General features: G+C 37.6%; 1 protein-coding gene across 2 annotated transcripts in view; it reads right to left on the bottom strand.

Annotated features, from left to right (window-relative positions):
- The window catches only part of DTWD2 (DTW domain containing 2), a 170,674-nt gene that overhangs the window by 77,747 nt on the left and 77,748 nt on the right, over positions 1–15,179 (bottom strand). Inside the window, exons 4-5 of one of the 2 annotated variants that reach the window (XM_049873607.1) lie at positions 13,301–13,324; positions 11,498–11,690 (exon numbers count right to left, since the gene is read on the bottom strand). In XM_049873607.1, the coding sequence (XP_049729564.1) occupies positions 11,498–11,690; positions 13,301–13,324 (217 nt within the window). The remainder of the gene's footprint in view (positions 1–11,497; positions 11,691–13,300; positions 13,325–15,179) is intronic. The other variant, XM_049873608.1, reaches the window with a different exon arrangement.

Here is a 15,179-nt window from a genome sequence, read left to right as displayed (position 1 = left end):
ACTTTAGAAGCAATATATCACTGTGGTTAAGACAACAGGCTTTGCATCTAGACTAGTTGGGTTAACATTGCAGCTCTTCTGTGAAAGAGTTATATGATCTCAGGCAAGTTATTCAACATCTTCATGACTCAGGTTCCTCATTTGTTAGCTAAGATAATAATACTTACCTCATGGGATTTGGAAGAAGATTAGATTAGCCAGTACACTTAGAATTAAAGTACACTTCAATTTTTGTTTTTTTTCAATTGGGTCTGGCCCATTCAAAGCAGTCCATATGTCAGTTATTTTTTTTTTAATTATTTTGTGTATTTGAGGCTCATTTAAAAACCATGCCTGTATTTTTATCAAAGGGAATGAAAACTAGAAAAGAATTTGAGATTAAAACTGCAGAAGAAAAGGCTTCATTGTTATTCTTCACTAAGTGCACAGTTTATATCACCCAACAACAGAGCAGATAAATATAAAACACAAAAACTATTAAAAACTCAGGGATAACTTCATTAAAAATGTATACAGACAGAGGCGGGGCCAAGATGGCAGACTAGGTGGACACTACCGCGGATCCCTCTTGCAACAAAGACTCGGAAAACCAAGTGAATCGATCACATACATAACAATCTACGAACCCTGAACAACAAACACAGATTTAGAGACGGAGAACGAACAAATACGGGGAGGCAGCAATTGTTTTCAGAGCCTGGAGCCAGCGTACCAGTCAGGTGACCTTCGGCGCCCAATTTGGGGCACAGCCCAGGGTGGCAGATGGCACAAACAAGGGGCCCAGCCCTGGCCCCCGAACTCATTCCAGAAGGGGGCCCAACCGGTCCGCGCGGTGGCGTGGCAGCGCAGCCAGTGGGACAAGTCCCCAGGAGGCAGTGACTGGCCTTGGAGCGGGGAGAGCAGCGTCCCAGCGGAGGAGCCGTCCCGCCGGGATTTTGGCGGGGCGCGGGCATGGCACAAGCGCAGGGAGCTGCTCCACCCCTCTGAACTAACCCCGGGAGGGGGCCCAGCCGGTTCTTGCGGGCGGCGTGGCAACGCAGCTGGTGGGAGAAGTCCCCGGGAGGCAGTGACAGGTCTTGGAGCAGGGAGAGCAGTGTCCCAGCCAGGGAACCGTCCCGCCGGAATTTTGACTGGGCACAGGCACAGCACAGGCGCGGAGAGCTGCTCCATCCCCCTGAACTAGCCCCGAGGGGGGCCAACCGGTTCACGCGGGCAGCGTGGCGACGCAGCCAGTGGGGGAGGTCCCCAGGGGGCAGCGACTGGTCTTGGAGCAGGGAGAGCGGCGTCCCAGCTGGGACGCGCGGTCGAGGCGCAGGCACGGGGAGCTGCTCCGCTCGCCTGAGCTGACCCCGGGGGGGGGAGCCCAGCCGATTTTCGGGGGCGGCACGGCGACGCGGCTGGTGGGACAGGGAGTACCCAGGAGGCAGCGACTGATTTTGGAGTTGGGAGTGCACCGTCCCAGTAGGGGAACCTTGACGCTGGACGTGGGGCTGGCAGCAGAGGATCTGACCGTGACTCCAGCGGGCCAGACCCCCCGGGGGCAATCTCCACACAGCCAGCACACATAGGCGACGCGCCCGCGGGAATCTCAGATATAACAGTCATTCCAAGCAAGACAAGCAACTCTGGCTATATTCTGAGGTGCTACTCTCCTATCTCTCTGATCCCTCCCCCACCCTCCCCAGGCGGCTTCATTAACATCCGAATAGCCTGAGCCAGAGGGAGAACTCTGACAGGGATCTGACTGCATTTCTTTTTTAGAGGATTTTCTGGAAAAACTAGTTTCACAGTGATGGCTCGGAGACAGCAGTCCATATCGAACCACATAAAGAAGCAGACCATGACAGCTTCTCCAACCCCCCAAACAAAAGAATCAAAATCTTTACCAAATGAAGATACAATCCTGGAATTATCAGATACAGAATATAAAAAACTAATTTACAGAATGCTTCAAGATATCACAAACGAAATAAGGCAAACTGCAGAAAAAGCCAAGGAACACACCGATAAAACTGTTGAAGAACTCAAAAAGATTATTCAAGAACATAGTGGAAAAATCAGTAAGTTGCAAGAATCCATAGAGAGACAGCATGTAGAAATCCAAAAGATTAACAATAAAATTACAGAATTAGACAACGCAATAGGAAGTCAGAGGACCAGACTCAAGCAATTAGAATGTAGACTGGGACATCTGGAGGACCAGTGAATCAACATCAACATAGCTGAAAAAAAATCAGATAAAAGAATTTAAAAAAATGAAGAAACCCTAAGAATCATGTGGGACTCTATCAAGAAGGGTAACTTGCGGGTGATTGGAGTCCCAGAACAGGGAGGGGGGACAGAAAACACAGAGAAAATAGTTGAAGAACTCCTGACACAAAACTTCCCTGACATCATGAAAGACGAAAGGATATCTATTCAAGATGCTCATCGAACCCCATTTAAGATTGATCCAAAAAGAAAAACACCAAGACATATTATCATCAAACTCGCCAAAACCAAAGATAAACAGAAAATTTTAAAACCAGCCAGGGAGAAAAGAAAGGTTTCCTTCAAGGGAGAATCAATAAGAATAAGTTCAGACTACTCAGCAGAAACCATGCAGGCAAGAAGGGAATGGGATGACATATACAGAGCACTGAAGGAGAAAAACTGCCAGCCAAGGATCATATATCCAGCAAAACTCCCTCTGAAATATGAAGGCGAAATTAAGATATTTAGAGATAAACACAAGTTTAGAGAATTTGCAAAAACCAAACCAAAGCTACAAGAAATACTAAAGGATATTGTTTGGTCAGAGAACCAATAATATCAGATATCAGCACAATACAAGGTCACAAAACAGAATGTCCTGATATCAACTCAAACAGGGAAATCACAAAAACAAACAAATTAAGATTAATTAAAAAAATAATAATAATAATAATACACATAACAGGGAATCATGGAAGTCAATAGCTAAAAGATCACAATAATCAAAAAGAGGGACTAAATACAGGAGGCATTGAACTGCCAGATGGAGAGTGATACAAGGCGATATAGAAGGATAAAAGTTAGGTTTTTACTTAGAAAAATAGGGGTAAATAATAAGGTAACCACAAAAAGGTATAACAACTCCATAACTCAAGATAAAAGCCAAGAAAAACGTAACAACTCAACTAACATAAAGTCGAACACTATGAAAATGAGGATCTCACAATTTACTAAGAAAAACGTCGCAGCACAAAAAAGTATGTGGAAAAATGAAATTTGCCCAACAACACACATGAAAAGGCATCAAAATGACAGCACTAAAAACTTATTTATCTATAATTACGCTGAATGTAAATGGACTAAATGCACCAATAAAAAGACAGAGAGTCACGGACTGGATAAAGAAACACGATCCATCTATATGCTGCCTACAAGAGACACACCTTAGACTTAGAGACACAAACAAACTAAAACTCAAAGGATGGAAAAAAGTATATCAAGCAAACAATAAGCAAAAAAGAAGAAGAGTAGCAATACTAATTTCTGACAAAATAGACTTTAGACTTAAATCCACTACAAAGGATAAAGAAGGACACTATATAACGATAAAAGGGACAATTGATCAGGAAGACATAACCATATTAAATATTTATGCACCCAATGACAGGGCTGCAAGATACATAAATCAAATTTTAACAGAATTGAAAAGGGAGATAGACACCTCCACAATTATAGTAGGAGACTTCAACACACCACTTTCGGAGAAGGACAGGACATCCAGTAAGAAGCTCAATAGAGACACGCAAGACCTAATTACAACAATCAACCAACTTGACCTCATTGACTTATACAGAACTCTCCACCCAACTGCTGCAAAGTATACTTTTTTTCTAGCGCACATGGAACATTCTCTAGAATAGACCACATATTAGGTCATAAAACAAACCTTTGCAGAGTCCAAAACATCGAAATATTATAAAGCATCTTCTCAGACCACAAGGCAATAAAACTAGAAATCAATAACAGAAAAACTAGGGAAAAGAAATCAAATACTTGGAAAATGAACAATACCCTCCTGAAAAAAGACTGGGTTATAGAAGACATCAAGGAGGGAATAAGGAAATTCATAGAATGCAACGAGAATGAAAATACTTCCTATCAAAACCTCTGGGACACAGCAAAAGCAGTGCTCAGAGGCCAATTTATATCGATAAATGCACACATACAAAAAGAAGAAAGAGCCAAAAGCAGAGAACTGTCCCTACAACTTGAACAAATAGAAAGCGAGCAACAAAAGACTCCATCAGGCACCAGAAGAAAACAAATAATAAAAATTAGAGCTGAACTAAATGAATTAGAGAACAGAAAAACAATTGAAAGAATTAACAAAGCCAAAAGCTGGTTCTTTGAAAAAATTAACAAAATTGATAAACCATTGGCTAGACTGACTAAAGAAATACAGGAAAGGAAACAAATAACCCCAATAAGAAACGAGAAGGACCACATCACAACAGAACCAAATGAAATTAAAAGAATCATTTCAGATTACTACGAAAAATTGTACTCTGACAAATTTGAAAACCTAGAAGAAATGGATGAATTCTTGGAAAAACACTACCTACCTAAACTAACACATTCAGAAGTAGAACAACTAAATAGACCCATAAGAAAAAAAGAGATTGAAACGGTAATCAAAAAACTTCCAACAAAAAAAAAGCCCTGGCCCGGACGGCTTCACTGCAGAGTTCTACCAAACTTTCAGAGAAGAGTTAACACCACTACTACTGAAGGTATTTCAAAGCATAGAAAAGGACGGAATACTACCCAACTCATTCTATGAAGCCACCATCTCCCTGATACCAAAACCAGGTAAAGACATTACAAAAACAGAAAATTATAGACCTATATCCCTCATGAACATAGATGCAAAAATCCTCAACAAAATTCTAGCCAATAGAATCCAACAACACATCAAAACAATAATTCACCATGATCAAGTGGGATTTATACCAGGTATGCAAGGCTGGTTTAATATCAGAAAAACCATTAATGTAATCCATCACATAAATAAAACAAAAGATAAAAACCACATGATCTTATCAATTGATGCAGAAAAGGCATTTGACAAAGTCCAACACCCATTTATGATAAAAACTCTTACCAAAATAGGAATTGAAGGAAAATTCCTCAACATAATAAAGGGCATCTATGCAAAGCCAACAGCCAATATCACTCTAAATGGAGAGAACCTGAAAGCATTTCCCCTGAAAACGGGAACCAGACAAGGATGCCCTTTATCCCCGCTCTTATTCAACATCGTACTTGAAGTCCTAGCCAGGGCAATTAGGCTAGACAAAGAAATAAAGGGTATCCGGATTGGCAAGGAGGAAGTAAAGTTATCACTATTTGCAGATGACATGATCTTATACACAGAAAACCCTAAGGAATCCTCCAGAAAACTACTGAAACTAATAGAAGAGTTTGGCAGAGTCTCAGGTTATTAAATAAACATACAAAAATCACTTGGATTCCTCTACAGCATCAAAAAGAGCACCGAAGAGGAAATAACCAAATCAATACCATTCACAGTAGCCCCAAAGAAGATAAAATACTTAGGAATAAATCTTACCAAGGATGTAAAAGACCTATACAAAGAAAAGTACAAAGCTCTACTACAAGAAATTCAAAAGGACATACTTAAGTGGAAAAACATACCCTGCTCATGGATAGGAAGACTTAACATAGTAAAAATGTCTATTCTACCAAAAGCCATCTATACATATAACGCACTTCCGATCCAAATTCCAATGTCATATTTTAAGGGGATAGAGAAACAAATCACCAATTTCACATGGAAGGGAAAGAAGCCTCGGATAAGCAAAGCCTTACTGAAAAAGAAGAAGAAAGTGGGAGGTCTCACTCTACCTGATTTCAGAACCTATTATACAGCCACAGTAGTCAAAACAGCCTGGTACTCGTACAACAACAGGCACATAGACCAATGGAACAGAATTGAGAACCCAGACATAGATCCATCCACGTATGAGCAGCTGATATTTGACAAAGGCCCAGTGTCAGTTAATTGGGGAAAAGACAGTCTTCTTAACAAATGGTGCTGGCATAACTGGATATCCATTTGCAAAAGAATGAAACAGGACCCATACCCCACACCATGCACAAAAACTAACTCCAAGTGGATCAAAGACCTAAACATAAAGACTAAAACGATAAAGATCATGGAAGAAAAAATTGGGACAACCCTAGGAGCCCTAATACAAGGCATAAACACAATACAAAACATTACCAAAAATGATGAAGAGAAACCCGATAACTGGGAGCTCCTAAAAATCAAACACCTATGCTCATCTAAAGACTTCACCAAAAGAGTAAAAAGACCACCTACAGATTGGGAAAGAATTTTCAGCTATGACATCTCCGACCAGCGCCTGATCTCTAAAATCTATATGATTCTGTCAAAACTCAACCACAAAAAGACAAACAACCCAATCAAGAAGTGGGCAAAGGATATGAACACACATTTCACTAAAGAAGATATTCAGGCAGCCAACAGATGCATGAGAAAATGCTCTCCATCATTAGCCATTAGAGAAATGCAAATTAAAACTACGATGAGATTCCATCTCACACCAACAAGGCTGGCATTAATCCAAAAAACACAAAATAATAAATGTTGGAGAGGCTGCGGAGAGATTGGAACTCTTATACACTGCTGGTGGGAATGTAAAATGGTACAACCACTTTGGAAATCTATCTGGCACTATCTTAAACAGTTAGAAATAGAACTACCATACAACCCAGAAATCCCACTCCTGGGAATATACCCTAGAGATACAAGGGCCTTCACACAAACAGATATATGCACACCCATGTTTATTGCAGCTCTGTTTACAATAGCAAAAAGCTGGAAGCAACCAAGGTGTCTATCAACGGATGAATGGGTAAATAAATTGTGGTATATTCACACAATGGAATACTACGCATCGATAAAGAACAGTGACGAATCTGTGAAACATTTCATAACATGGAGGAACCTGGAAGGCATTATGCTGAGCGAAATTAGTCAGAGGCAAAAGGACAAATATTGTATAAGACCACTATGATAAGATCTTGAGAAATAGTAAAAACTGAGAAGAACACATACTTTTGTGGTTACGAAGGGGGGAGGGAGGGAGGGAGGGAGGGAGGGAGGGAGAGGGTTTTTTATTGATTAATTAGTAGATAAGAACTGCTTTGGGTGAAGGGAAAGACAACACTCAATACATGGAAGGTCAGCTCAATTGGACTGGACCAAAAGCAAAGAAGTTTCCGGGATAAAATGAATGCTTCAAAGGTCAGCGGAGCAGGGGCGGGGGTCTGGGGAACATGGTTTGAGGGGACTTCTAAGTCAATTGGCAAAATAATTCTATTATGAAAACATTCTGCATCCTACTTTGAAATGTGGCGTCTCGGGTCTTAAATGCTAACAAGCGGCCATCTAAGATGCATCAATTGGTCTCAACCCACCTGGAGCAAAGGAAAATGAAGAACACCAAGGTCATACGACAACTAAGAGCCCAAGAGACAGAAAGGGCCACATGAACCAGAGACCTACATCATCCTGAGACCAGAAGAACTAGTTGGTGCCCGGCCACAATCGATGACTGCCCTGTCAGGGAGCACAACAGAGAACTTCTGAGGGAGCGGGAGATCAGTGGGATGCAGACCCCAAATTCTCATAAAAAGACCGTACTTAATGGTCTGACTGAGACTAGAGGAATCCCGGCGGCCATGCTCCCCAGACCTTCTGTTGGCACAGGACAGGAACCATCCCCGAAGACAACTCAACAGACATGAAAGGGACTGGTCAGCGGGTGGGAGAGAGATGCTGATGAAGAGTGAGCTAATTATATCAGGTGAACACTTGAGAGTGTGTTGGCAACTCTTGTCTGGAGGGGGGATGGGAGGATAGAGAGAGAGGGAAGCTGGCAAAATTGTCACGAAAGGAGAGACTGAAAGTGCTGACTCAATAGGGGAAGAGCAAGTGGGAGTACGGAGAAAGATGTATGTAAACTTATATGTGACAGACTGATTGGATTTGTAAACGTTCACTTGAAGCTTAATAAAAGTTAATAAAAAAAAAAAGGCAAAGAAAAAAATGTATACAGACAGAAGCTTTTCATATACCTTTTTCAGTTATCAAACAGCCCAAGTACACCAAAAAGAAAAAAGAAAAAAAAACTAACATATTTTTAAAAAGATAATAATATAAACCCTTATATCCCTATAGAATTATGTTTTTTATGTTCATAAACATGTACAAAAATCCACCATGTACTTATTCACACAGAAATCGAAAACATGTTCAAAATATTACAGGTCATGGTTTTTGTTTTTTTATCACAATCTAATAAAACCAGATATAAAACAGTGACCAAAAATATTATAATACTTGGGAATTAAGAGCTCACTGATAGTGCACGAATAGAAGAAGATATCAAAACAAATTAAAGTTATATCAATGCTACAGATGAAAGAACCCTTCAAAACGATAAGGTACAATGAACGTTAGGCTCAGAGGAGATAATAGTCTTCTCTTCCTTCATTATTAAAGAAGGAACTTAGTACATTTAACAAAGAAAGTACTCTTAGTATAAATCTTAAAAATAAAAAAAGGAACTGAAAAAAAAAACTAAAAAGGGTAAAAAAAAATTTATCAAAAAGTCATAAATTAATAAAATAAAAAACAATATACATTATAAACAATCTAAAACTGGTACTTTTAAAGGTCCGGTAAAGTACAAAAAATTCTTTAGAGTCTGTTAATGGAAAAATCTATATGCTGAGCAAATAACTGGACTATATGACGAAGAATGGGGCATCAGGATTGGAGGAAGATTCATTAACAACCTGCATTATGCAGATGACACAACCTTGCTTGCTGAAAGTGAAAATGACTTGAAGCACTTACTAATGAAGATCAAAGACCATAGCCTTCAGTATGATTGCACCTCAACATAAAGAAAACAAAAATCCCCACAACTGGACCAATGAGCAACATCATGATAAACAGAGAAAAGATTGAAGTTGTCAAGGATTTCATTTTACTTGGATCCACAATCAATAGCCATGGAAGCACTGGTCGAGAAATCAAAAGACGCATTGCATTGGGTAAATCTGCTGCAAAGGACCTCTTTAACGTGTTGAAGAGCAAAGATGTCACCTTGAAGACTAAGGTGTACCTGACCCAAGCCATGGTATTTTCAATCACATCATATGCATGTGAAACCTGGACAATGAATAGGGAAGACCGAAGAAGAATTGATGCCTTTGAATTGTGGTGCTGGAGAAGAATATTGAATATACCATGGACTGCCAAAAGAACGAACAAATCTGTCTTAGAAGAAGTACAACCAGAATGCTCCTTAGAAGCTAGGATGGCAAGACTGCATCTTACATACTTTGGACATGTCAGGAGGGATCAGTTTCAGGAAAAGGACATCATACTTGGCACAGTACAGGGTCAGCAGAAAAGAGGAAGACCCTCAACGAGGTGGACTCACACAGTGGCTGCAACAATGAGCTCAAGCATAACAACGATTGTAGGGATGGCACAGGACCAGGCAGTGTTTTGTTTTGTTGTATACAGGATCACTATGAATCAGAACCAACTCAACGGCACCTAACAACAACAACAACAATGGAAAACAATGTGTGTGTGTGTGTGTCTAGATGTATGCTTAGAAATAAGAAAACATTCAGAAATTAAAATAATTATTTAAAAATATGTACTCATACACAGTAACCAAATTAGTAACTTAGAAGGGTAATTACTTGGAGAAACATAAAAGTTATTAAAAATTGACCCAAATAGGAGGAGAAAGCTTGAATAATTTCCATAGAAGAGTTTGAAGGGGATTAAAAAGCTACCATTTTTGAGTAGCATCTGGAGTCTTAAAGGTTTCTGAACAGCCATCTAAGATACTCAGCTGGTCTTATTCCATCTGGAACAAAGGAGAATGAAGAAAACCAAAGACACAAGGGAAAGATTAGTCCAAAGGACTAATGAACCACAAATACTACAGCCTCCACCAGACTGAGTCCAGCACAACTAGACGGTGCCCAGCTACCACCACTGACTGCTCTGACAGGGATCACGATAGAGAGTCCCGGACAGAGATGGATAAAAACACAGAACAAAATTCTAACTCACACATACAAAAACAAAGACCAGACTTACTGGTTTGACAGAGACTGGAGAAACCCCAAGGAATATGATCCCTGGACACCCTTTTAGCTCAGTAATGAAGTCGCTCCTGAGGTTCACTCTTCAGCCAAAAATTGGAGGGGCCCGTAAAACAAAACAAGAATAACTGGGCACACTAGCCCAGGGGCAAGGACGAGAAGACAGCAGTGGACAGGAAAGCTGGTAATAGGGGGTCCAAGGTTGAGAAGGGCAGAGTGTTGACATGTGGGGTTGGCAACCAATGTTACAAAACAATATGTGTATTGTTTAAAGAGAAACTAGTTTGATCTGTAAACCTTCACCTGAAGTACAATAAATAAATAAAAAGCTACCATTTACAGAGAGGCCAGGACCAGGTGATTTCATCAATAATTTCCATGTAATTTTTAAGAAGCAAAGAATTCCAATATTATTTAAAATATTTGAGGCCATGGAAAAATTATCAAAATCCTTCCAATTTATTTTATGAAGTTAACATTACCTTAGTACCCAAACCTGATAATAAAGTTACAAAACATATATAAATTATAATGCAATGCCATCAAATAAAATATAAGATTCATCAGTATACAAAAGAATAATATAATATGACCAAGAAGAATCCATTCCAGGAACACAAGAATGGTTCAAAATTAGAAAAGGTACCATCATAATTAATTACATCAACAAACTGAAACATAAACCATAAGACAATAATGAATGACAAAAAGAGTATTTCATAAAAATTCAGTCACTCCTAATAAGAACTAGGTAATACAGTAATTAGATAAGAGTATAAAATATGATATACCTCTTAAAAAAATACACATATAAATAATGCATCCTTAGACTTCCCTGATTAAATGGCTGAGAGACCCTCTATATAACAAAATGCCTAAACTATGGTAAAGTTTAGCAATAGGAACTGAGAACTGACAAATTTAAAATTTTCTACACACATACATCTATGTACGCACATCGATACATATACAAAAAAACAAACCAAACCCACTGCCGTTGAGTCAATTGACTCATAGTGACCCTATAGGACAGAGTAGAACTGCCCCATAGAGTTTCCAAGGAGCGCCTGGTGGATTTGAACTGCCGACCTCTTGGTTAGCAGCTGTAGCACTTAACCACTATGCCACCAGGGTTTCCATAGATACATATAAATGGCACCAAATTAATATATAAAAATGTCTGTACATCCCCTCATAGAAAACATATACAATACACATAATTATACATTTGTATTTATTCTGTTTAGAAAACAAACAAACAAACAAAAAAAAACTAGTTTACCTGTTTGGGAAGTCGGAACAAGGAATTCTTATAGAAAATATCCTTGGCCTGGCTCCATGTACCATCAATGATGATGATTGTGGAAGGATAAATAGGAGAATCTAATATAAATTCTTCCAAATTAGCAGCTTCAGCCCCTGGATATAATATTAATGTACCAGATTTTTGGCAAACAGCTGAAAGTTCAGGATCCCTAAAAAATAAAAAAGGTATTTATTAGCTAGTGGGGAAAAAATAGTTTCATTATGTTTATTGAATTTCCTAATGAAAGTTCCCCTCTATGCAGTTACTTGCCTAATCAAATAGAAACACTAATTAGTTAATAAAGTATGAATTAAAAGACTCAAAATTTTGTGTACTCTTCATTCATTCATTAGGTACAACTCTGCTACTGTTCCCTAGGCTTCCCAATCTTCACTATTCTCGTCCATTAATTCCTTTATCCAGTTGCTACCAGTAACATAATTTTAACTCTACCATGTACTTAGAAGAACAATATAAAATCAATATCCTAGGCTTCTTCCTTAGGAAACTAGAGAAAGAAGAAAATTACAGCCTAAAGCAAGCAGAAGAAGGGAAACAATTTTTAAAAAATAGAGCAGAAATGAATAAAATTGAAAACAGGAAGTCAAAAGAAAAAACCAACGAAAGCAAAAGTTGATTCTTTGAAAAGACCAATAAAATTGATAAAACTCCAGTCAAGCTAACCAAGGAAAAAAGAGAGAAGACACAATTACCAATAACAAAAATGATAGTGAGGACATCACTGAACCCAAAGATATTAAAACAGTAATGAAGCAATACTACAAAAAACTCATTGCCCACAAATTGAATAATTTAGATGAAATTAATAAATTCTTTGAATAACAGAAACTGTCAAAACTCACAGGAGAAACAAATAACATGAAGAGTCCTATATCTGTTTCTAAAAAATTTAATCAATCATTAGTAACCTTAAATTTTTTTTTTTTTTACCAGGGCCAGGTAGTTTCACAGGCGAATTCTCTCAAACATTTAAGGAACACATGATAAACAACTGTCTACAACGTCTTCCAGATAATAAAAGCAGAGAGGATATTTCCTACCTCATTCTTAAAAGCCAGCATCACTCTAACATCAAAAGATAAAGATATTACAAGGAAGTAAAACTATAGACCAACATCGCTCAAAAACACAGATACAAATATCCTCAACAAAAGATTGGCAAATTGAATTTAACAATGTATAAAAATAATTATATACCAAGACCAAGTGGAATTTATTGCAGGTATGCAAGGCAGGGTCCACATTCAAACTCAACAAACCTAATTTACCACATCAACAAACTGAAGAAAAAAAAAAGACCAAATCAGATAAATGCAGAACGAACATCTGACAAAATCCAACATCCACTCACAATGAAGGGGGATAAAAAAAAAAAAAAAAAATTCTCCACAAACTAGGAATAGAGGGTAACTCCCTTTCACTTTGATACGGAACATCATCTACAAAATACTACAGCTTACATATTTAACAGTGAGAAAGTGGACCAAGGTCAGGAACAAGGCAAGGATGTTCTCCCAATCTTATTTAACATCATATATATGAAGTACTAGCTATTGCAACAGGACAAGAAAAGAAAAGAAACTGCCATTTACAACCACATCCCCAAAAATGAATAGTTAAGTGTAAATCTAACAAAATACGTACATGGTCTATATGCAAAAAACAACAAAACATTGATTAAAAAATTAAGGAAGATCTAAATAAACGTTTTAGATCTAAAGAACTATTGCAAAGATAGTATGAAAATTTCCCACGTACCTGACGCCCAGTTTCTTCTGTAATCTAGAAATAAAATATATGAAAACAACAGAACAAAAATGAGAGGGGTTATATGGAATTACATTTCTGAAAGGTTCTGATAAAGAGCTCTGGTTACCCAGTGGTTAGTGCTTGGTTGCTGATCAAAAAAGGTTGACACTGTGAACCTACCAGTTGCTTCATGGGAGAAAGATGTGGCAGTCAGCTTCCATAACATTCACAGCCTTGTAAGCTCTATGGGCAGTTCTATCTGTTCTATAGGTTCACTACGAGTCAGGATCAACTCAACAGCAGCAGGTATTTTTTAAGGTTCTTAAGTTATACAGTTAATGATACAATGTTTATTCATGGTAGACCATGATAAATTAAGAATGCATACTGTAATCCACAGACTAACCAAAACAAAAAGGACAAACCTAAAACACCAACAAAGAGAAAGAATGAAATACTTTAAAAATAGTCAATTAACCCAAAAGAAGTAAATGAGTAACAAAGAACCAAGAGGTTAATGAGAATAATAGAAAACAAATATCAAGATGGGTAATTTAACACTAAACACAACAATAAATACATGAAATGTAAATGGAATAAACTCTCCAATTAAAAGATACTGATGGTCAAGCTAGATTTAAAAACCAAGACCCAATTATATACTGTTAATAAGAAGACACTTTTAACTATAGAGACACAAATCTGTTGAAAACAAAAGTTTGGAAAAAAAACTATACCATATAAATACTATCACCAGACATAGTAGTCAAAACCAGGAGGATTATCAAAAATAAAGAAAAGCATTTCATAATGATAAAAGGCTAGAATTCATCAAGACAAAACAATATCAAATATATATTCACCTAATAAAAATGTTTCCAAATACATGAAGCAAAAACTGAAAGAATTAAATGTAAAAATACACAAATCTATAATCACACTTGGAGATCTTCACACATTTTTCTTGTTAATTGAAAGGAAAAACTACGCAGTAACTGAGTCAAGATGTGGCAGGTTTGAACATTATTGACCATTTTTACCTAACTGATATTTGTATAACATTACATCTAACAACTACAGGATACACAGCCTTTTCTGCTACGTATATAACATTCACCAATACACACGATAAGCTGAACCGGAGAACAGGTATCAATAAAATTTTAAAACCTGAAATCATATGTAGTATAATTACATTAGAAACTAAAATAATGTTATAATGGTAATACTAAAGCACATAAAACTTTCTCAACTATCTGGAAACTAAGCAACACACTTCTAAATAATTGATATGGTAAAACAAGAAATCACAAGAGTAATTAGAAAATATTTTGAACTGAATGAAAACAAAAACACATAAAGTTGGTGGAATGGAGCTAAAACATACATAAAAGAAGTTTATAGCCTTAAATGTTTATATGAACAAAGAAGTCTAAAATAAATTCTTTAAAACTTCCACTTGAAGAACTATGAAAAGAAGAAATTAAATGCAAAAAAAGCAGAAAAGGGAAACAATAAAAAGTAGAAATAAACAAAACAGAAAACATGTCAATAATAGAGAAAAACAAAGACAAATGTTCATTCTTCAAAAGACAGATTAAGAAAAAAGAAAGAAAACACAAATTTACTAAATCAGGAATGAAAAAGAGGCTATCACTACAAATCCTATTGTCAATTGCCACTGAGTCGGTCCCAACTCACAGCGAACTTACGTATAACAGTAGAGAATGTTGTCTGGTTCTGCACTTCTTCATGATCTTTGCTGTTTGTGTCCATTGTTGTGGCTATTGTGTCAATCCACCTCATTCTTAATGAAGGATCCCTCACCTTCGCAGGCTCTCCACTTTACCAAATATGATATACTTTTTTAAAGATTGATCTTTCCTCA

The sequence above is a fragment of the Elephas maximus genome, chromosome 2 (assembly GCF_024166365.1).
Source record: "Elephas maximus indicus isolate mEleMax1 chromosome 2, mEleMax1 primary haplotype, whole genome shotgun sequence".
Taxonomy (NCBI): domain Eukaryota; kingdom Metazoa; phylum Chordata; class Mammalia; order Proboscidea; family Elephantidae; genus Elephas; species Elephas maximus.
Note: the sequence above shows the minus strand (reverse complement) of the source record. Positions and strands in the feature narration are given on the sequence as shown.